The 21,362-nt window shown below is 29.1% G+C and overlaps 4 protein-coding genes and 1 pseudogene across 5 annotated transcripts; 2 read left to right on the top strand and 3 right to left on the bottom strand.

Moving 5' to 3' along the window:
- Positions 1 to 1,187: 1,187 nt before the first annotated feature.
- Positions 1,188 to 3,549, top strand: LOC111275592 (Na-translocating NADH-quinone reductase subunit A). The gene is made up of 3 exons (XM_022861015.2): positions 1,188 to 1,344; positions 2,876 to 2,973; positions 3,093 to 3,549. Exons 1-3 carry the CDS (start codon positions 1,287 to 1,289, stop codon positions 3,372 to 3,374), a joined length of 438 nt encoding a protein of 145 aa, XP_022716750.1. The 5' UTR covers positions 1,188 to 1,286; the 3' UTR covers positions 3,375 to 3,549.
- A 350-nt stretch (positions 3,550 to 3,899) lies between these two features.
- Positions 3,900 to 6,985, bottom strand: LOC111275591 (Pyridoxal-5'-phosphate-dependent enzyme family protein). The gene is made up of 6 exons (XM_022861013.2): positions 6,616 to 6,985; positions 6,126 to 6,200; positions 5,507 to 5,650; positions 4,896 to 5,285; positions 4,580 to 4,815; positions 3,900 to 4,417 (listed from the first exon to the last, which is right to left on the bottom strand). Exons 1-6 carry the CDS (start codon positions 6,826 to 6,828, stop codon positions 4,195 to 4,197), a joined length of 1,281 nt encoding a protein of 426 aa, XP_022716748.1. The 5' UTR covers positions 6,829 to 6,985; the 3' UTR covers positions 3,900 to 4,194.
- Positions 6,986 to 11,577: 4,592 nt separating this feature from the next.
- LOC149511774 (uncharacterized) lies at positions 11,578 to 12,054 on the top strand. The gene has a single exon (XM_089754611.1). The coding sequence runs from the start codon at positions 11,650 to 11,652 to the stop codon at positions 11,941 to 11,943; it is 294 nt and encodes a 97-aa protein (XP_089610737.1). The 5' UTR covers positions 11,578 to 11,649; the 3' UTR covers positions 11,944 to 12,054.
- A 5,437-nt stretch (positions 12,055 to 17,491) lies between these two features.
- On the bottom strand, positions 17,492 to 19,169 carry LOC111276422 (two-pore potassium channel 1-like). 2 transcript variants are annotated; one of them, XM_022862151.2, is made up of 3 exons: positions 19,073 to 19,169; positions 18,007 to 18,924; positions 17,492 to 17,899 (listed from the first exon to the last, which is right to left on the bottom strand). In XM_022862151.2, exons 2-3 carry the CDS (start codon positions 18,912 to 18,914, stop codon positions 17,737 to 17,739), a joined length of 1,071 nt encoding a protein of 356 aa, XP_022717886.1. In that variant the 5' UTR covers positions 18,915 to 18,924; positions 19,073 to 19,169; the 3' UTR covers positions 17,492 to 17,736. The 2 variants fall into 2 exon arrangements, with proteins under 2 accessions (XP_022717886.1, XP_022717887.1); XM_022862152.2 differs by having other exon boundaries at positions 18,007 to 18,927; positions 19,073 to 19,163.
- An 822-nt stretch (positions 19,170 to 19,991) lies between these two features.
- LOC111275502 (two-pore potassium channel 1 pseudogene) lies at positions 19,992 to 21,341 on the bottom strand (annotated as a pseudogene).
- Between the last annotated feature and the right edge of the window lie 21 nt (positions 21,342 to 21,362).

Below are 21,362 nucleotides of genomic sequence, written 5' to 3'. Positions count from 1 at the left end.
TATTTTAATAACATTTTTAATATATTTAAATAAATTTATATATATAATAATTATTTTTATTTTATAAAAATTTTAAAAAATATAAAACTAATAAAAATATATAATTTAATTTAGTTTCATTTTTTTATTTTTCATATTTTTGATTTAAAATTTAATCTAAATTTAATACACATATTTAATATTCTAACCAAACTAAATTAAATTGAATATTATAATTTTTAATTTTTTAATTTTTTTTTAACCCTACCATACAGACTTCAGGTTAGACTGATTTGCAATACCCCAGAAAAAGAAACGGAATATTTGGGTTTCAAGATAAGGGCAGTCAAAGTGTCCTAAAGAAGGTCAAAATGGCAAAAGGCAAGGGCCAGGCATCTTCTTGGCTGGCAATGGCATCACCATTCACCAATGACATGGGTTCTTGTGTTTTTGACGCAAAGGATTGTAGTCTGTCAATGCTTGATCTTAGTATAGCAAGTGCTAAGTACTTTTGTCACTGTCTTGAAAAAAAATTGGCAAGAAATAAGAAGAGATACCGATTTTTTTTTTACTCAGTTCATCATAGATATGAATTCGAAAAATTTATTTATCGGATTCTGATAAAATACAAATAAAATTTTTAATCGTAAACACTTATGATCAATGAAAATATAATGGTTTTTTTTAAAAAATTTTTTGCCAAAAGACACTATTATGTTTAATGGTATATGTTACAATATTAAAATAAAAATATTTTTATTCTCATTCTTCCCTATCGATCCAACAAAAGTCAATCAAACGGTGTCAATTGAGCCATGTGTCTCACAAACCTTGTCTCTTTAGATTTTAAATCACTACCGTACATAATGTATACCATGGAATAACATATTTTGACTAAGAAAAATTCTAAAATTACTTTTTTAAAAAATAGAAAAGTAAAGAACCCTATTTGACAAAACACCCCAAACCAGGGGTAGCATGGAGAATTCATTACTCAGGCATGAGAATTTGTGAAAAAGGAAAGAAAATTTTAATAGCAGAGCCCAAACCTTTTTTAGGGTTAGGGTTTTTAATTTCTTTGTACAACTCTCCAAAATTTCTTAAAAAAAAAAAAAGAAAAAGGAAAAATAATAATAAAAAATAAAGTTTCATATTTGAAGATTCTTGTTTGGCATCTATATATTGGAAAGCTTTCTCCTTTGTATCTTGTCTTGGGATTTGTGCTGCTGATTTTTGTTGATCTCTCTTTCTGTCTCTCTGGGCTTTGCTGCCCTTTTGCCATTGAAATCCATGATCTTCAGCACCCCATGGACCCATCTCCCGTGCACACCACTCCTTCACTCCATGAAGAAGAAGATGAGTGGGGTATATTAACTCTCTCTCTGTCTCCCTGTAACTTGCTTTGTTTGTTTCCTGGGAAAATTTTGCTAAATCAGTACAAGTTTGGGTCTTTGTGCTAAAAATAAAAATTTTAGATGTGGGTTTTATTTATATCAAATTTGTAGATATGGGTTTTTTTAGATTGTAGTGATATATGTGAGAGAATTGTCATTGGAGAATTGTTTTGTGAGCATGATTAACTATGACTAGGGGCTATATTTGGTATTTATAATTATCTGTTTTAATTCTCTTTGTATGTTGATTTTGTTTTTGATTGGTGGGCATGCTCTACTGTTTAGTCTGGTATAATGTTTAATTGGTTGAGTTGATATATTGATCCACATTGAATTGAGGGTTATGCAGTTTAATCCTTCATTAGCATGCTATAAAAGTAACTTGTGTTGTTCTTTATTGCTTTAGTTGATATCTGGTTGCCCGCTGCCTTTGTATTGAAGTGATGATCTTATGCAGAAGGTCATTTGTTTTGCTAATTAAGAAGCATTTGAAGGTTGCAGTAAACTAAAATTGAAGTTCCTGAAGTTTTACTTTCAGTAGGATATGAGCTTGAGGCTGAGAAGTTGGAGAATTGATAACATGTATCTCCTGGATTAACTGAGAAACCAGCAACAGAAAGCTTGTTTATATCTCTAGCGGTTTACCTTGCATCAATCTAATTTGAGATTGTTTGTGCCCCTTTTTGAGTTTCATTTCTACTACTTTCTTTTTATGCTTTTGTTTTTGGTAGATGTAAGTCATATGAATATCTAAAAGTTCTGAGTTCTAACTTCTAAAAATTTGTTCCTTAGTTGTTCTTTTATTGCTATTATGTGTCTTGAACTAACTGGTTTCAGAGAAGATGATGGTAAACACATGCATTTACGTTTCCTCCTCACTTTCTAGTTTGGAATTGCTTCAAGTTCATAATCCAGTTCCTGCATCTTGCTTCTGTATATGCTGCTGATTTTATGTGGCTTATGCTAGTTTGTTGTTTTGATTTTCCCATGAAACCATTTCCCTTCTTTTGGTGTACTATGAAATTAATTCAATTCCATCATCATTAAGTGGTTAATTCCTTCGTTTTGTGTTTTGTCAAATTTGGCACGTCTACAATGAAATGAAATGTTCAGTGAATTCCTTTTTCACAATGAACAAAATACCACTATATCTTGGAACATTATTTAAAGATGGCTGTGCTAAGTGGCCTCTTATAATTTGTAAAGTGGTAGTTCCTAGGGTTAGTGAGAGATTTCTCTCACGTTGTCGCTAGTCCTGCTGCTCCTTATCAGTAGAGAGGGAGAGAGTTTTGTACTCCTTCCTGTCTAAAATTAATAGATTCATTTGCTATTTAGCAGTAGTTTGCTTCATTGAAATCTTATAAAAGTACCTCTTTCAGCGTGCTGAATTGTTGCTTAATTATAACAATTCCTTCTGTTTGGAAATGATTTTCTCATTGAAATTTATTGAGATGTACCTGAGTATTCTTATGTTAATTTTTTTATTTCATGTTTTCCATTAGACACTGATGGATTTGTGATTCCAAGCTTGGGAATTGAAGAATCAGATAAAACTCAGGCTGATGCTTCAGAAGTAGAAACATCAAAATCTCCTTCACAGGTCAAGTACAATATTCATATCTTTAGATTTCGAGATTCATTTTTTTGAAGCTTTTGTCCTATCCTGTTGACAGATACACACTAAGATGTAGAAACATGTTCATGTTTTGGCTTGTGCAGACTAAAAAAGAAGAGAACATATACTTGGGACCACACGGTGCTCCTCCTTCACAATCAAGGCAGCAAGAGCTGAATCTGTCCAGCCGTAAGCAACGGTTTAAACAGAAACTGAAAGAAGCTGATAGAAGGATCAGTGGTACAGGGCGGGAGAATAAGGTGGAAAATTTAAGAGAGCTCGTAGGTGGTGGGAAAGCAAGTCCCAACATGTCCAAGGGTACTCCCAGGGATTGGCTTGATCCTCATTGCGATGAGTCACAATTTGAGAAGTGGTACCCCCAGTGAGTGGAGCTTTCTGCTTTCCTTAGCTTAAGATATTTATGATAAGTGAATTATGATAAGTGTTTTGACAATAATCCATCAGGCAAACCATTTGGTTTCAATTCTAATGCAGAAGATGTTAAAGTTCTTTTACTGCAATTTTCTTCTATTAATGCAGAAGAAATTATGTAAGGTTCCACCACTGCTGTTATACTATTTGCTTCACTACTTAGCCACTTGGGACTAAAAGGGCAGCTCAGAGCGCAATGCGCTCCCGCTATGCGTGCACGGGGAGGGTTTATTGTATGCAATCTTTCCATGCATTTTTGTAAGAAGTTGTTTTCACGACTCAAATCCGTTACTGTCAGGTTACATGGCAGCCTACTTAGCCACTTGGGTCTCGTTGCAAAAAATTCATTGTTTTCAATCGGTTTATGACATTGAGAGGATGAATATGTTGGTCTCATAAAACAATTCAAGCATTCAAACAAGCATAAAGCCTTCCATCTAAGACGATTCTGAAGCACAAAGTAACGATACAGCACTGTGTAAGTGTAAATATTCATTATAAGTTAAAGGGTTCCAAGATTATCACAGCAGTTTCTATGAAACTAATGAATTCCTCTTTTCTTTGGGCAAAAGAATGATTATCAACCTAAGCACTAAGTGTAAAAGCTAAAATTCATAAGCTTCAATGCTAACCAAATGAATCTGCTCGATTCGCCTAATAGTACTATCATTTCGTATGATCATTCCCAAAAATTAAGCTCGATTTGGCTGAGAGGCTTCTGCAACTTCATGACAGAACATGGCTAGATATGCCTTTTGATTCTATGACTAGAGTTCATTTGATGCTCATGAACTCTAATCCGGTTGCCATGGGTGTCAATCCATATTGAGACAAATACTTGGCATCATAAAATTTACTTAGATGCCTCATCCCGCTATCACATATAATAGTTACAATAGTGTGGCCGGGGCCGAGAGCCTTTGCCACTCTAACAGCTCCAACACAGTTCATGGCTGAAGAACTCCCCAGGAAAAGCCCATCATTCTTCAAAAGGAACCTGAAATGTCAAGCAGGCATAATATTACAGCTCAAAGCCAAGCAAACATTGATAGGCAAGACAACTTTACCATAATTTTTATCAGATTCAACATAAATAAGCAGACTCTAAGGAGATATCCTATGTTTTCATACGAGAAGACATAAAAGATGATACACAGACCTCGACATTTCAACAGCTTCCTTGTCTGTGCCTTGAAAAGCCCCATCAAGCTTGGCCATCATAAAATTTTGAGTCAATCTGTTTATTCCAATCCCTTCTGTTATGGTGTCAAAAGGATTCCTAAGCCTTCGTCCTTCAGCTTCCTCTTTTGTGTACATGACTCCCCTTGTTACCTTATTGAACAAACCAGAACCAGGAGGATCTATCAAAAAGCACTTGATTTTGGGACTCTTCTCCTGTCCAACATTTATGAATTAAGTTAGTCCCCTAATTAAAAATATGTACAAAATGGTTGAAAAGAGGTTATAACTTCTACCTGGAGAAACTTGGAAACACCAGCCACAGTACCACCAGTGCCTGCAGCTGCAACAAATGCATCTAGACTGCCACCAGTCTGCTCCCAAATCTCAGGCCCCGTATGCTCATAGTGGGCCCTGAAGTTTGCTAAATTTTCAAATTGATCAGCAAAGAAACCACCATTACAATGACTCAAGAAACCTGGATTTTCCTTCTCCTGGTCAAGTATGCAATCATTCATTCGATCCAGGTCTTTGTCATCAACTTGCCTGGCCTTTTTATTCTTCGCTGCTAATTCATTTGCTTCTAGTGCTCGCCTCCTAGCAATATTGACATAATGGTCTTTGTGTGTAATTGATACTGGTCTAACCCTTTCGACAGTAGCTCCCAGTGCTTCAAGTATTTGAGACTAAGATTTTGGCAAGAAACAAAATAAATTGTAATGAATAGCAAAGATAGACAAATAATCACAGAAAAGTGTTCATATGAATAGGTATAAATTCCTCAAAAACCAGCACCATCCAGTAATATATCCTTTCAATCCATATCGAGACGTCAACAGTAGTTTAAGAATCACATAAAAGTAATTGTTCCAGGAATGTGCTCATCCACAGTACATTTTATACATACCTTCTCAATAGCAACATCATCTGGGATGACTACATGACATTTGCATCCATAGGCAGGAGCCACCGTGGCAAGGCTAATTGCAGTACTTCCAGCACTTCCTTCAGTGACTACTCCACCGGGAGCCAGATCACCTGATTCCAGAGCCTATATTGTGCCAGAAATTGGAAAGTATAACAATCGAAGGCAAACTGGTTAACAAACAGAACAGCCGAAACTAATCATTACAAATACTAAAGAATACTCAAGTTTACTTCTTTTAAGGTACCATAAAATTGTGAAGAACAATAAAAACCAAAAAATTTCAAAAACGTAAAAAAGATACATCTAGTTAAAAGTATCCATGAATATAACACAGGGCTTCAATTCTCACTCTATGGTTAAAAGTGCTATAATTCAAATGCAAGCTTTTAATTTGGAGCATGAATTATCATACAAGATGGAAAGAAAGTCATGATACCAAGTGCATTATAGCTTGAATATCTCTTTGTGTTAATCAAAGATAATGATTCTTATTTCTTTCTTTTCAGTGTATCACAATTTCAGATGCTTTATGCCGAAAGCAAGTCTTTAAGCCATGAACTCTGGCATGTAAAAATGAATTTGAAAATGTATGATTTACCTCCTCAATAATTTTCACAGCAACTCTATCTTTCACACTTCCTCCAGGATTCAGAAACTCACACTTGCCAAGAATCTGAAAACCCAAGTAAGAATAAATTCAAACAGGAGAGGTAATCATTTGCCTACTATATGTAGATGAAAATAGAGAACTTTTATATGAGTATCCAGGAAACCAAGTTTATAAAACATTGATTAATCACAAGCCAGACATGACCCTAATCTCAAAATCATACAAAACAGTAGCTAGAGAAGATCAATGTCATAAATTCAGAGTTTCAGACAGAAAAGCAAGACAAAAAGAGACATAATTGAAGACCCAGATATCAAAATCGGATGAAAACACAAAAAATTGCAAACATAAGAGTTTAATCTGAATTGCAACCAGCAAAGACAACACAAAACAGGAAAAAAGAAATTACGGAGATATCAAAATCAATCAAAACAAGCAGAACCTTTTAAAGAAATAGAAAGAGAGAGATGAAAGTAACCTCACAGCCAGTGGCTTCAGACAGGCTGTTGATACGAATCAAAGGGGTGTTACCAATGGCATCAACAATTCCATTTCCGGGCTTTTTCTTCTTGCCGGAATGAAGGGTCGATGTGATCTTTTTGAAGAAAAGGAAGTACGAGAAAACAGCCATTGAAATGGAGATTGTAGCAGTTGCAACGACAATAGCGCTTGTGGTTCTTACAGGCGCCATTGTGGCGGCTCGATCACCAGACTTCAAACTGAAGAAACATTAAAAACAGACCAGTTGGTTGATGACATTGGTGTTTGCTTGATTTGGTCGTTTCCAGTGCTTACAGATTCGGAGTTTGAGTTCGGTCAGAACATAAGCCACGGCCTTTAGACATGACAATTCGTGAGATACAAAATATTAAAATTTTATATGAAAATTATATATTATAATTTATATTAATAAAAAAATATAATTTATATTTTAATTTTATTAAAATTATTTATAATTATTAATTAATTTTTAATTTATATTATTTTTATATTTTATTTTTATATTATATTTATATTGTATCATTATATTATATTTTAAATTATCAAATTTAATTTTTATCATATTTTTTCAAACAATCGAATTTGTTAATTCTAATAACAAGTAATATTAATCATAATTCATGACTTATAAGATTGATTCAATCTTAAAAAAAAAAAAGTCATAATCTCTTATAGAATTCATAAGTATAAAATTTGAAAAGTAAAAATAAATTACAAAAATTATAATACCTCTGTCCTAAAAAAAGTTAATGTTTCAAAATTTCCGTACTGTCTCTATCAATTTTTTTCGTTCTCATAATTTTCTCCTCCTACGGCATGAAACCTACCTAATCCAACGCTAATATCAGCACCTAGGAAATTCTATGAAGGTTTCCCTTTTGCATTATTGTCAAAATCAAAATTAATTTTATTTTGATTATAAATGAAAAATTCATAAATGTTGGTTGCATCATGTCCAAATCAGGAACTAAACACTGACCATTTTCCTAGTGCTAGTCAATAAAGGATATAAGTAAACATATGACCCTAAATTTTTCTCCAAGAAAAGCCAACCTTCCATGATCATTGCATCCTATTTAGATTTTTTTTTAATCTCCGTATTTTTTTTAATTATCTTTAAATAAAATTATTTAATTTTTTTAAATAAAATTATTTAATTTTTTTTAAAAAATTTAGATATTTATATCTAAAAAATTAAATAATTTATCGATTTACGTATTTGATAAATTATATAATTTATTTCATTTTCATATTCGATAAATTATTTAAATATTTCTAAAAAAATCTTAAACCATAGTCTAAAAATTCATTTGGAAAAAAAATTTTCATATTGTAAAGAAAAAACATAATTCGTTTCAAATAATTATAAATTCATTTACAGATTAATAGGTAAAAACTATAGTTTTAATAGAACAAGCACTTGATTTCAATGATCTTATGAAGGAAAAACAACTGATATTCCTAATAAGATTTTTAAATCATTTAAATGATATTTCTATCAAGAGTTGAAAACTTTTAAAAGCTCTCGATATGGAAATTTTTTAATTTTTAAATATAAGGAATTTAAAAAAAAGAATAAATAATTAAATAATGTTATTTAGAGATAATTTTAAAAGGAAAAAGTGTGGAGAGAAAAAGAATGGAGCAAATAGAAGCTCTCCACCTTTGAAGTGGTTGATGAATTTATCTTAAAACCATTTATACTTCTCAATCCTCTATGAAATTTTGAAATATTAAATTCAAGATTTACGCTTTATTTAAATGTTTGATGAAAATCTTTTTATTTAACTATTCGATGAAATTTTTTTTATTATAAACAATTTCAAAGCGATACAAAATTCTTAAAGATTTAGGTTTTGTTCGGTTTAAAAAATATTTTTTATTTTCATTTTAAAAAAATATTTTTATTTTATTTTTTTGTTTTTTAAAAATTTATTTAGTAAATGAAAATAAAAATTATTTTCTAGAAATGCAAAAATAAGAAAATAAATAAAATATTTAATGATATTATTATTAATAGCATCTAATTATAAATATAATATACATTAATTAATAATATTAAAAAATGTTTAAATATGATAACTTGTAAAAAATAAAAAAAAAATGAATATCTCTTATTTTTACAATTAAAAACATTATTTTTTATATTTTAACTCATTTTTATTTTTTAAAAATTTATTTTTATTTTTAATTATAAAAATACGTTTTCACTCATATTTTTTATTTTTCAAGAAAATGAAAACAAAAAAATTCTATTTTTTTGAAATCAAATATTATTTTAATATTTAATGACATTTCCGTACGACTAAAATCTCTTTCCGACACCTAATCAAACGAAACTTTAACCTTAGCGCATTTGTTTTATTGATTTCCATTGCATGAAAAATATATCCTATAGAAACCAAAGAGAAAAAATGTGAAAATCAGCCCTAATATCAATGTTTTTCTTCATTTCTTTCTCTTTACCACAATTCAAAAGTTGAAACTCCATTTTGATAGACGGTGGCGATGCCAAAAATAGGACAAAGAAAAGGCCAAATAATGAAGTTAGTGACAAAAAAAAAAAAAAAAAAGACCGAATCTAATATTAGATGAGTTTAATTATTATATTAAATGATGTAAAATTTTTTTTGAGAAATCATGGCTTATCCTTACGTTTTTGTACGGATAAAATTTAAAAAAAATTAAAAATCAATTCGAAATTATAATATTTGATTTGATTTTTATTAATTTTTTTATTCGATTTTTTTAATATTAAATATTAAATATATATATTAAATTTGAATTAAATTTTATATTGAAATATAAAAAATCAAATTAAATCAAATTATATATTTTTAAAATTTTAATAAAATAAAAATTATTATTATATATAAAATTTTATTTAAATAAATTAAATTTTTTATTAAAATAACATATAAAAAAATAATAAATCAAATTTAAAAAAATTAATAAAATTTAAATTTAAATTAAATTTTAAAATTTCATAATTTTAAATAAATTAAATTTTTTATTAAAATAACATATAAAAAATAATAAATCAAATTTAAAAAAATTAATAAAATTTAAATTTAAATTAAATTTTAAAATTTCATAATTTTATATATTATTTAGCAAAATCAAACCCAATATGATCTAATATAACCGTTGTTAGTACTATCCCTTTGGATTCGCCTTTTGCCAATGGATGAAACAAAATGTGAGTTTCCAATGTTTGAACCCAAAATTTTAAAATGTTATAAATCAGACTAAGATCTAGGAAAGATAGCTTATATAAAATTAAAAAAAAAAAAGGTTATTTTAGAATATAAAATTGTTCTGAAAGTGGAATAATTTCAGGGCTTTGGTTACTGAACCATATGTTGGATTGGAATTTATCCTTCCTCGCAAGCTTCCAAAAGCTTTTGTTAAAAGCATAAATGCAGTTTCATTTTGAAAAAATACAAAGTAGCCGACAATTTCAGTGAAAGGACAAAGGATCTGCGTGCCATTTGATATTTATTATTTGACGGTTGAAATGTCCAATGCACACTCCCTCTCTTTTTAAAACTAGCTAGCTAGGCAGCCACCTAATCATTCTTTTTACAAATTTAAATTTAGTCACTTCAAATTAATTAGTCGAGGTGAGGGTCTAATTAAATTGAGTTGATATGTTAAAAAATTTAAATATAAATTAAATTTAAAATTTAACTTAAATTTAATTAAATTTTAATTTTTAAATTTAAATTTAAATTAAAATAATATTAAATTAATTAAACTATATTATTTTAAATTATTTAATAAAAATTAAATTTGATTTAAATTCGATTATACATTTAAACTCAAATTTAAATTCTAATTAATATATATAAAATAATAATTTTTTATTAAAATAAATTAAAATTTAAAATTTTAATTTAATTAATTAATTATTTAAATTAAATATTAAAATATTCAAACTCAATTTATTTGATAAATCAAATTATTTAGATTCGATAATAGTTAAATTAAATTTAAATTTTATCTAAATTAAACTTAAATAATTTTGTAAATATTAATATATCATTTATATTTTTAATTGAGAGCTTTTAATCTCTACGGTAATTCATCTATTTTCATAGCAAGGTTTAGGGCACAATTTGAAGCAAATTAAACTTAAATAATTTATAAATATTAATATATCATTTATATTTTTAATTGAGAGCTTTTAATCTCTAAGGTAGTTCATCTATTTTCATAGCAAGGTTTAGGGCACAATTTGGAGCCCCTGAAATGGCTCCCCAGTCCCCCATCCTTCCCCTTTTCCTTTATTTTTGTTCGGCAATTAATAATTTGCAAATATAAAAAAAAAAATGCATATTTTGAATTTTGTCATGTTTACTTTCAAATTTTTCAGACGATTTGGTGATAGTAATAAAAGCAAAAGCTTAGACTATAAATTTCATATCTCAAAAATTTACGCTTCCCAAAAAATTGACATAAAATCTAAAAAAATTACCAACAATTATATACTCCCCACTTCACTGGAATGCAATATAAACACGTAATAAGCCTTGAATTTTTCCTTTAAAAAAATACTGCTACTATTATACTATTAAATGAAGTAAAAGAAGATGAAAGGGGCAGATTAGGAAAGTAATAGTTAACCAGATTAACAACAAAGGTAAAAAATTGAAAAATCATTTACTAAATTTATTAATTTAAAATATAATACAATAAAAAATAAAAATAATATAATTTAAAATTTTAATAATAATTATATATAAATTTAATAAAATAAAAAATATATATTTTTATATTTTTATATTAACATTAATTATAATATATAATTTTTATATAAAATATAATATAAATACATAAATTTTAATATTACATATTATACAAATAATTAGATCTACTGTAGAAAACAAAAAATCTCCACCTCCCATGTTTTACAATATAAAGCTCCAACAAACCCTCTCCTTGTTCTCTTCCTCCTCTCCCCTGAAAAAGACCGCCAACCTTCTTGTTTTCTTTGTATAGCTCTCAAACTATGGAGATCCCAGAAAAGCTGCTTAAGTTCAAGTACCCAATAATCTTATCACTCACTCTTTCACTTACCCTTTCTTCTCTCATCATTTTTGCACCACCTTTTCTCACCATTTTAACCTACTTTTGGCCTCTATTTCTCTCCACTGCTCTCTTCCTTGTAGTTGTCATCTTCTTTGGGAAAATCTCCGCTCATCCCGCCGGCTCTGACTCTCCGGCTGATAAGGCCGGTGAAGGCCTCCTTGACTATGTTGCTGGCCAACCTGAACTCAGTGTTGACAGTTACAAGTCTGAGTAGGATCTGTTTAATGTAATCTCTAACTCTCTTTGCTGTAACTTCACTTTTTTTTTTCTTTTCTGTGAACTGTAAATTTTGGTAGGAATAATAATAAATAATAATTAATTACTACTTTTTTTGTAATTTTATTATTTTGTTTTTGGATTCCCATTTTATTACTTGATTTTTTATTTGTTGCGTTATAAACAAATCATAAATGAATTAATCAAAATTGCATCCATATGGTATAGTAGCACATTTTCTCATTATTTCATCTTAAAATAAAAAAAATATAATTTAATTTAATTAATTCATATATCACTTTAAAATATATATATTTTTAATAAATATAAGATTTAAACTTTAATATTTATAATTTTTTACTTTTGACTAAATTGTTTAACATTAAAATAATTATTCTTAATGTTTATTTAATAAAAAGTATTTGTGTTTTTTCAAAAAAAAAAAAATTTGTGATAGATTCTTGGCAAGGACTTGTTGTAGCAGGCTATAGTATGGTACTATGGACAGATACTCCGTAGGTGTACTGTAATATTCCCTCACGTTTAATCTAGGACGTAGATACTGCTTATGTGGGGCCCGGTAGACGATTATTTTAAATCTTGTTCTTATGTTTGTGATCGTACGTCCAAATGGTCCGGTGATGGGGCTTACTGGGTCCCACAGTGGTTGTGGCTACCAGAAAATTCAAAGAGGGTTTTCCATTATTATGATCGAAGTAGGTGTCGGGAGTTGGGACCACTGTTTAGGTGGGTCCCCCTTTTTAACACAATCATTCCACCCTTTAATGTTGATGTAATTTGGCTATGGGTCAAGATCTCATTTAAAAACGTTAAATACAAAATGACGATGCAATATAGAAATAATATAAATAAAAAATATAAAAGTAATATAATTTAAAATTTTATTAAAAATTAAAAATATATATTTTATAGTTTTATTTTAATATATATAATTTTTATATAAAATATAATAAAATATATTAATTATTAATATTTTATATGAGATAAATATATAAATTATCAAGATTTTAACTAAAATATAATATATTAGGCCTGATTCATGGTTATAGGCCATGGTGAGACTTTGATGGGCCAAGATCTTTGCATACGAGCCAATCTAATCAATGTATTTCGCATTTTTTTATTGTATTTTATATAAAAATTATATAAATTATATTATAACATATATAATTATCAAATAAAATATATTGATATAGACGTTTACATGAATTTTTTTTTTACACATAAAAAAATTATTAAATTTTTTTTAATGACACATAAGATATTTATTAATTTTAAATTATTTATTAAATATTATATTGAAAAAATTATTAAATTATCTAAAAATTTTAAAATTTAAATTCAATTAAAATTTCCTTGTCCCATGTATTATTTCATCCCTCATCACATTCAACAAATCAATTGGATAGACCTCCCATTTAGAAATAAATGTTTTCATTTTAAATAGTCGTCCACCTTCTGTCATGGTTCTGAGTAGTTTTAAAATGTTTTCAATTTCTCAAGCTAAATTTTTTGCTTTTAGTGATTTTCAAAGTAATTATACGTCATGTTCGGTTGTTTTGAAACATTTGGACAAGATATTGCAGTAAATTAATTAATTATTCCAACCATATATATCTATTTGAATATTGCTTTCCTTAATTTTCCACACTACTACTATATTTATGTTTTTATATGATATTTATAAATAAAGCATGCAAATCTTTTGTGTTTTTCTACATTCCAACCAAAAATCTAAAACGAATGGAATGATACCAATTAATAATTGATGAATGATAACAATAAAAATATAGTAATTGAATAAAATAATCATTATCATTTTAAAAAATATGTCTGAAAGTAAATGCAAGTAAGTTATAGACATCATTCTGATAAAAAATTTAGTTTATATATGACATTTGATATGAAAATGCATTTAATTTATAAAAAAAATTAAATGAAATTATTCAATGTGTTTCTGATAAAAAATGCTTTGAATAATCCCTAAAAAATTTTATGAGGAGATTATTAAAAACGTTTTTAGCTAAAAACACCTTAAATAACCTCCATTAAATTTTTCGTAAAGGATTATTTGAGTTATTTTTTATAAAAAAAACACGTTTAATAATCTTCTACCATTCTTTTAGGATTATTCGAGAGGTTTTTGCTTAGAAAAGCCTTAAATAATTCTCAAAATAAAAAATTTAATGAAGATTATTTAAGGCGTTTTTGACAAAAAAATGCATTCAATAATCTATTTCAATTTTTATGAGTTGATTATTTAAGGTATTTTTGAACAAAAATACTTTGAATAATCCCCAAAAAAATGATCACTCAATTTGAAAATTATTCAAGGATTTTATGAGCAAAAATACATTTAATAATCCCATTGTAATATTTAATAAGATTATTGAAGGCGTTTTTGGTCAAAAACACATTTAATAATCCCTTTTAATTTTTATGAGGTGATTATTCAAAATATTTTTTGCTAAAAACATCTTGAATAATCCCCTCTAATTTTATATTGGGGATTATTCAAGGCTTTTTTTCCCAGAATACGCATTGAATAATCCACTCATAAAATTGAATGGGTTATTTAATATGTTTATGACCAAAAACACATTCAATAATTCCCTCTAATTTTGTATTGAGGATTATTTAAGATATTTTTAGTTTAAAATGTCTTCAATATTCTCTTTTAATTTTTTAGAAAGGATTATTAAAAGCGTTTTGGTCTAGAAAATACATTTAATAATTCCTTTATATATTTTTGGAGGGGATCATTCAAGGTATTTTTGGAACAAAAAATTTAATAAAGATTATTCAAAGCATTTTTGGATAAAAATATCTTGAATAATCCCTAAAAAATAATCACTCAATTTGAGAATTATTCAAAGAGTTTTAATGGGCAAAAACCTCTTAAACAATTCTCTTATAAAATTTAATGGGGTTATTGAAGGCCTTTTTTTGTCAAAAATGACTTTAATAATCCCCTTCAATTTTTATAAGGTGATTATTCAAGTTGTTTTTGGCTAAAAATACCTTGAATAATCTCTTTCAATTTTGTATTGGGGATTATTCAATGTGTTTTTTTTCTCATAATACACCTTGAATAATCCGCTCATAAAATTGAATAGGTTTTTTAAGACGTTTATGGCTAAAAATGCTTTCAATAATCCTCTTCAATTTTATATTAAGAATTATTTAAGGTATTTTTTTACCAAAAATACCTTTAATATTTTTCTCTCATTTTTATTAAAGAGATTGTTAAATGTGTTTTTGACAAAAAACGTTTTTAATAATCTCCTCCAATTTTTTACAAGGGATTATTGAAAGTATTTTTGTCTAAAAAATATTTTCAATAATCCCCTTAAATATTTTTGGAGGGGATTATTCAATGCATTTTTTGTCAAAAATGCTTTGAGTAATCTCCTCTAACTTTTTAGAAGACATTATTGAAGGTATTTTTGGTCAAAAATATTTTTAATATTCCTCTTTCATTTTTATTGAATGGATTATTGAAGGTATTTTTTTGTCAAAAATGTATTAAGTAATCCTTTTTAATTTTTTAGAAAGGATTATTGAAAGTGTTTTTGGCTAAACATACCTTTAATATTTCACTCTCATTTTTATTGAGGGGATTATTTAACGTAGTTTTGGCCAAAAACACCTTCAATAATCTCCTTATAAAATTAGATATTATAATTATTATTTTAAGGAAATTATAGTAATTATTCAGAATTTAATATATGTGGATTCCCTTCAACTAAGGTACTATAATGCAAATCGACATGAGGGATGGATGGTATTATTTGTCATATGCAGTACATAGAAAAAATGTGTTAGAAGTTGATGGAGGTTATGCTTGCAAGGATTGTGTACATCAAACCTAACTTCTAGTTGTAAGGTATCATTAAATTTCATCATAATTATATGTTAATTTAAGTAAAATTTATTGACATATTGTTAAATAAGTAACTTTTAAAACATAATAGTTTGGATATTTACTTTTTTTTTTTTTTTCATTTTTTTCAATTGAAGGTAAGTTTGATTGTTATTAATATTCCACCATAAGTACAAGTTAATTATTAATGTATCAAATGAGGTTGGTGATGCACCATTTGTCCATTTTGATGGAAAAGCTAATCAAATTCTAAAATATACAGTTAAACAATTATTTCAAATGAAAAATGAAGTTATATCATATTTAAAATAATTTTTTAAATTTGTATGAATATCAATGTTATTTAATTAAATTTATCTAAAACTCATTAAGAAGAAGATGGAGATGCCAAAATGAAAAAAATATTGGAAGAGTTGGTAGACCGTTAATATATTTTTAAAGTAGAACTCAATGATTATAATCTTTTTCATGAAAGTTCAAGATTGACTGTTACACATGCTCATGAGATACTTTATGCAAAAGAGAATCGGTATTTACTTAAAAAAATGTAAAAGGTAGGTAGTTTAATACATTTCATTAAAACTTTTTACCCATAATTTTCTTAGATAATTGTTTAAAATTTAATACTATTATTTAAAATTTAAAACTACTTTATTACAGTTTTTACAGGAACATAATTTTGTATCTGATGTCAATCTCAAAACAATTGAAAGGAACACAGATTTGAAAAACCATATAGTTACTGAAGATTACGATATTACTGAAATTCCTACAAAAAAAAATATACACGGGATCACTTATATTATTTAAACATTTAAAATGATTATTTCTCTTAAATAAATAAAACTTATCTTAAAATTACATAAATTTGTAGGTGTACAAAAATGATAAAAGAAGCTGGAGATGATTCAAATTGAATAAAGTTCATTTGAAGTGATAAGAATTTTAGTTTTTATTTTAATATTTTGTTGGCATAATTAATAATATCCTTTACAATATCTTTTGGATGTTTTTTCTTCCTCCAATATTATTTACCATATAGTTTAAAGTTTATTAATTTGTTAATTAAAATTTTTATTTTTATTATGATTTGATATTTTAATTATATTATTTAAATTTTATGTATATTTTGAACATGTTACTAATTTAATAATATTAATTTATATTTTTATTTAAATTTAAATAAAATAAAAATAATTCGTGTATTACAACAGTAGCAAACTAATTTATATTAATATAAAAATTTAAAATATATTTTTTATTAAAATTTTAAATTATATTATGTATTTTTTCACAATCGTGTTCTAGTTTATTAGATCATAAAACCATTTGCTTTGGACCCAAGTGCGCTGGAGGCTTTGTCCAAGTTCGAGACCGTTTCAATATTTACTCTAGTAAATACATTCGATGTGGGACTCACCAAATACCTGCATCACGTGACAACTCTCCAGACCTTTCCTTGACCTCGATGATTCAATGTAGAACTCAACACACACGTGTACTAGGCTACTCTCCCATGGAGGGCAGGAATTCCAACCCAAAACTTATGTACTTGGCTACCCTCCCATGGCGTCCAAGACGTGCACTTTTTTATGCAAAGTGCTGTAATCATTAAACACGTGGAGTAAGAGTCGGTCCTGGCTTAAAGCAAAGAAGAACCTCACCACTCAAAGGCTTAAATCCATCATTATTCCAATAAAATTACATGTTTATAAGTTTCAATCAAAGCTCAAGTACGTAGCATGCAGTTTTTACAACATAGTCATGGTGGGGGCCAGCAAATTTATAGCTTCCAAGGCTTCAACCCGAGGAAGGTTGAAAATTATGACAGGGAGATCTAAATTCTCTATTAACTCTAGTGCAATTGAGCTTTTAGTGGCATATTCATCACTTGTTTTGAGATGATTGAGCTGGAATCATATCAGACACAGACTGATTAGCGACATAAAGATCCTTGATCACATCATCAATATCCTTCATGGCAAATGAAATATCCTCTTGCTTGATCTTTCCCATCTCCTTTAGCTTATATAAAATGAAATCAGCAGCCCTATATAGAAAAATCAATGTAAAAAACAATTAACAACATTGTATTGGTGAAGTGATTTATGGAAGCAAACCAACTTAAATTTGAGCAAGTAAATCTTAGTATCTTACCCATAAACCTTGTCATCCTCAACATGATCAGCTGCCTCCAGGTCTTTCTTGGCAATAATTTTGTTAGAAATAACCCATTTGATCAATTTCCTTGTTTCGATATCGGTATATATCTCTGCAATGTAGAGAAATAGCTGGCCTAAACAGGAGGTACCGGTTGATATCCAAATGATACCAAACATGCGACCAGATTCAGTTGAGAAGCTCTCATCTCCAAAGCCTACGGTTGTCATGGTGGTACAAACACAATAGACAGCATCTGTGAAGTCCATTCCTTCGACGGTAACCAGAATAAAGATCCCAATGACAAAATGCACTGCCATGGCAATCAACGATATCAGACACTTGGTGTAGTCTATTTTAAGGCTTTCAATCTCCTTGAGTGCTTCCATTGGACCGATTTTTTGAGCCATGTGTAGGGCATTAATCAGCACCATTTGTTGCTTCATAACCAAGTAATTTGCAGCTATTTTCACTACTATTCCGAACAGACACATTCCTACGGTTATGAAAACACTGCAAATTAGTTGTGAAAGGAAACTGTGAGGGACAAGGTCTCCATAACCAACTGTGGTCATTGTCACCACACATAAGTAAAGGGAATCAATGAAATCATTTGTTTTTTTCCCTCTGATGTGGTCCCTCAATGCGTAAAAGCTTGTAGTGCCAACACTCAAGTAGATACCAAAGTATATGCCCAGCCTGATGAGATCAGGAAAATCAGTCCGAATCGTTCTTGGAGGGGCACAATTTGCAGCTACCGAAGTAGTTTTGTAACTCAGAAAGCTTTTTTTCTTGGGAGCATTTTCATCATTTGTTAAGGTTTCAGACTCTGCAGCCATTGGCAACTTGGCCTGCTTTGCAGCATTGGAAGCCATTGTAATGATTGAGTTGAAGTGACGCAGCATTAAAGACCACCTGCTATAAGCATTACAACATAGAAATTCATTGTTATAACCATAATTTTAAGAGAGCTAGAAGCTAGAAAATGATCACTAAATGATGATATAGATATTGAAAATATACCGATTTTGGGAAGATAGCAATAATTCAGAAAAAAACTTACAGAAATCTAGTATTAAGCTTAGGTTCTTCACTAACAAGCTTTAGAAGAAGGCCTTGGAAGGTTCAAGGGAGAGAGAAAAGACTTACCAGAGGGAAGCAAGTTTGCAATTCAATATAAAGTGGTTATAAGTAGGGGGAACTTGTGTTCCAAACACATTGGAAAGTTCCTGGAAGATCCAATCTGATGTCGTTTTCTATTGTAAGGATATAAATTTGCACCCTGGAGAAAAAGGGGCTTTCTTCATTTTTTTGCTTATGTCCTAGATTATGGGAAATTTCCTATACACATCCAAAATACGAAACTATGTTTTATGACTCAATCCATTTCATTGAAGTGATTGATGGCTTCTATGGAGTAAATGTTGTACACCTGATGAGTCTATCCCAAGCCATAAATATGCTGATGAGAGTAGGTTTCAGAGTTCTTTGTAGTTGTTTCCTGGATCCAATGCAGCTTTTACCCTGTAAATTTCAAAAAAATTTTGACCAGAAATACAGAAACAAACTTGATTCTTCATCACAATTGCTTGAGTTGTGTTTTTGCAGTTGAATCCAAAAATTGAACAATGGCATGTGATCCACATTTGAGCATGAAATGGCTTATCATCTAAGTTTGGAACTTGTATATATTGCTCTTTCGTATACATAACAAGCTTTTCATTTGCACAAGAAGCAACCTTGGTCATTGGTAGTCTGTTACATGTTATTGCAATGATCATTCACTTTCTGTATCATTCATTAATCAAGTTTCTTTCATTAAGGGAGGAAGAAAAAGGGAAAGATATTTCTTCTTTAAACGTGAAGGTCAAGTTTCATTATTACCAGGGTAAAAGAAGTTCAATTCAACTTGTTGAAGAACCAATTAGTCAATCAATAACTGCAAATAGTTATCTATCATAAATGATTAAAAGTTCCAATTACAGGTTTAGAGAATAGCTGTAAGATTATTCACCTTTTTCCACCAATAGATGCTGTCTGATACAAACTTTCATATGCATGTTTGGTTTCTATGACCTCTTAATTTCAACTGATTGAGCTAGAATTATATCGGAAGCTGACAAGTTTCCGGACTGGTCAAGATCTAGTTTTTCAAATTCCTCCATGTTAAGTGATATGTCATCTTGGCAAATCTTCCCTATCTCTTTAAGTTTGAATAGAACAAATTCAGCAGCTAACACCTTGAACTTTACATGGTTAAAGCCTTGCATGTTAATTAACATGTAGAACCTCAAGTTGACCAACTTTTTGATGCCTATGTAAGGCTTTAACCAGCAATATTTCTTGCTTCTTTGCCAAGTAGTCTGCAGCTTTGGTTAGTACAAGTCCAATTAGAGCCATTCCTGGAAGACAAAAGCACTGGCTAGTAGTTTTGCGAGGTCGCTGTTATGAATGAGGTCTCCATATCCAACAGTTGTCATAGTAACAACACAGAAATAAACAGCATCAAGATTTTCATTCATCTTATCCCCTTTAATTTGGTTCCTGATTATATAGAAGCAAATGGTGCCCAAACCTGGCTACCTTCTTAATACTTGGGTTAAGTCTCCCAAAAATGGACTCAGAACGTGGAAGTGCATCATCTCTATTAATATCAATAGGACCAGACTCTGCTAAAGGAGCACCTCAAACACATCGAAGCCTTCTCTTCTTTGGCGCAATCCCATTACTCTTTTGATTTGTCGAAGTTACTAATCCTGATAGCAAAGGCTGGTCTACACCATTACAGGCCATTAGGAAGATTCAGCAGACATAAATCACTACTAGGAGCCCTGCAATAATCATATAGATAGATTTATGGTTGAGTTGGTGTAAACTTCTGTACCATAAATCATGAGATTTTAAAATCAAGTCAATAGTCCCTTGTTTGTAAACAAACTGGAATAGAAAACATGCTTATCAGGCCATGAAACCAACCCAGCAGCATGGAACTCTGATTTCCTGATTATCATTTTTTTTTTAATTTTAACTCCATCTACTGACTCAGACTCCAATTTGTGAAATTTCTTTCAATTACAAATAACATATTGGATTTAAAAAAGGCATCTGCAGTAAGATTCTTAATTTTTCACATGATGTATGCAAAGCCAAGATCTGTAAGATCTTCATAAGAAACTTTAAGCTCATATTTCAGGCATGAACTTTAAATAATAGTAAAAAATATCAAGGACACTTTACTCAGGGTCAAGTAACAAAACTGCCATCAGGCTGATAGTTAAGCAAAGTAACTGGTTTAAAACAGAACCGTGCCCAAACAACTGGGTTGCCATTAAAAGTTTATGATAAGCTCAGAA

The sequence above is a fragment of the Durio zibethinus genome, chromosome 25, assembly GCF_047325235.1.
Source record: "Durio zibethinus cultivar Kanyao isolate XHJ-2024 chromosome 25, ASM4732523v1, whole genome shotgun sequence".
Taxonomy (NCBI): domain Eukaryota; kingdom Viridiplantae; phylum Streptophyta; class Magnoliopsida; order Malvales; family Malvaceae; genus Durio; species Durio zibethinus.
Note: the sequence above shows the minus strand (reverse complement) of the source record. Positions and strands in the feature narration are given on the sequence as shown.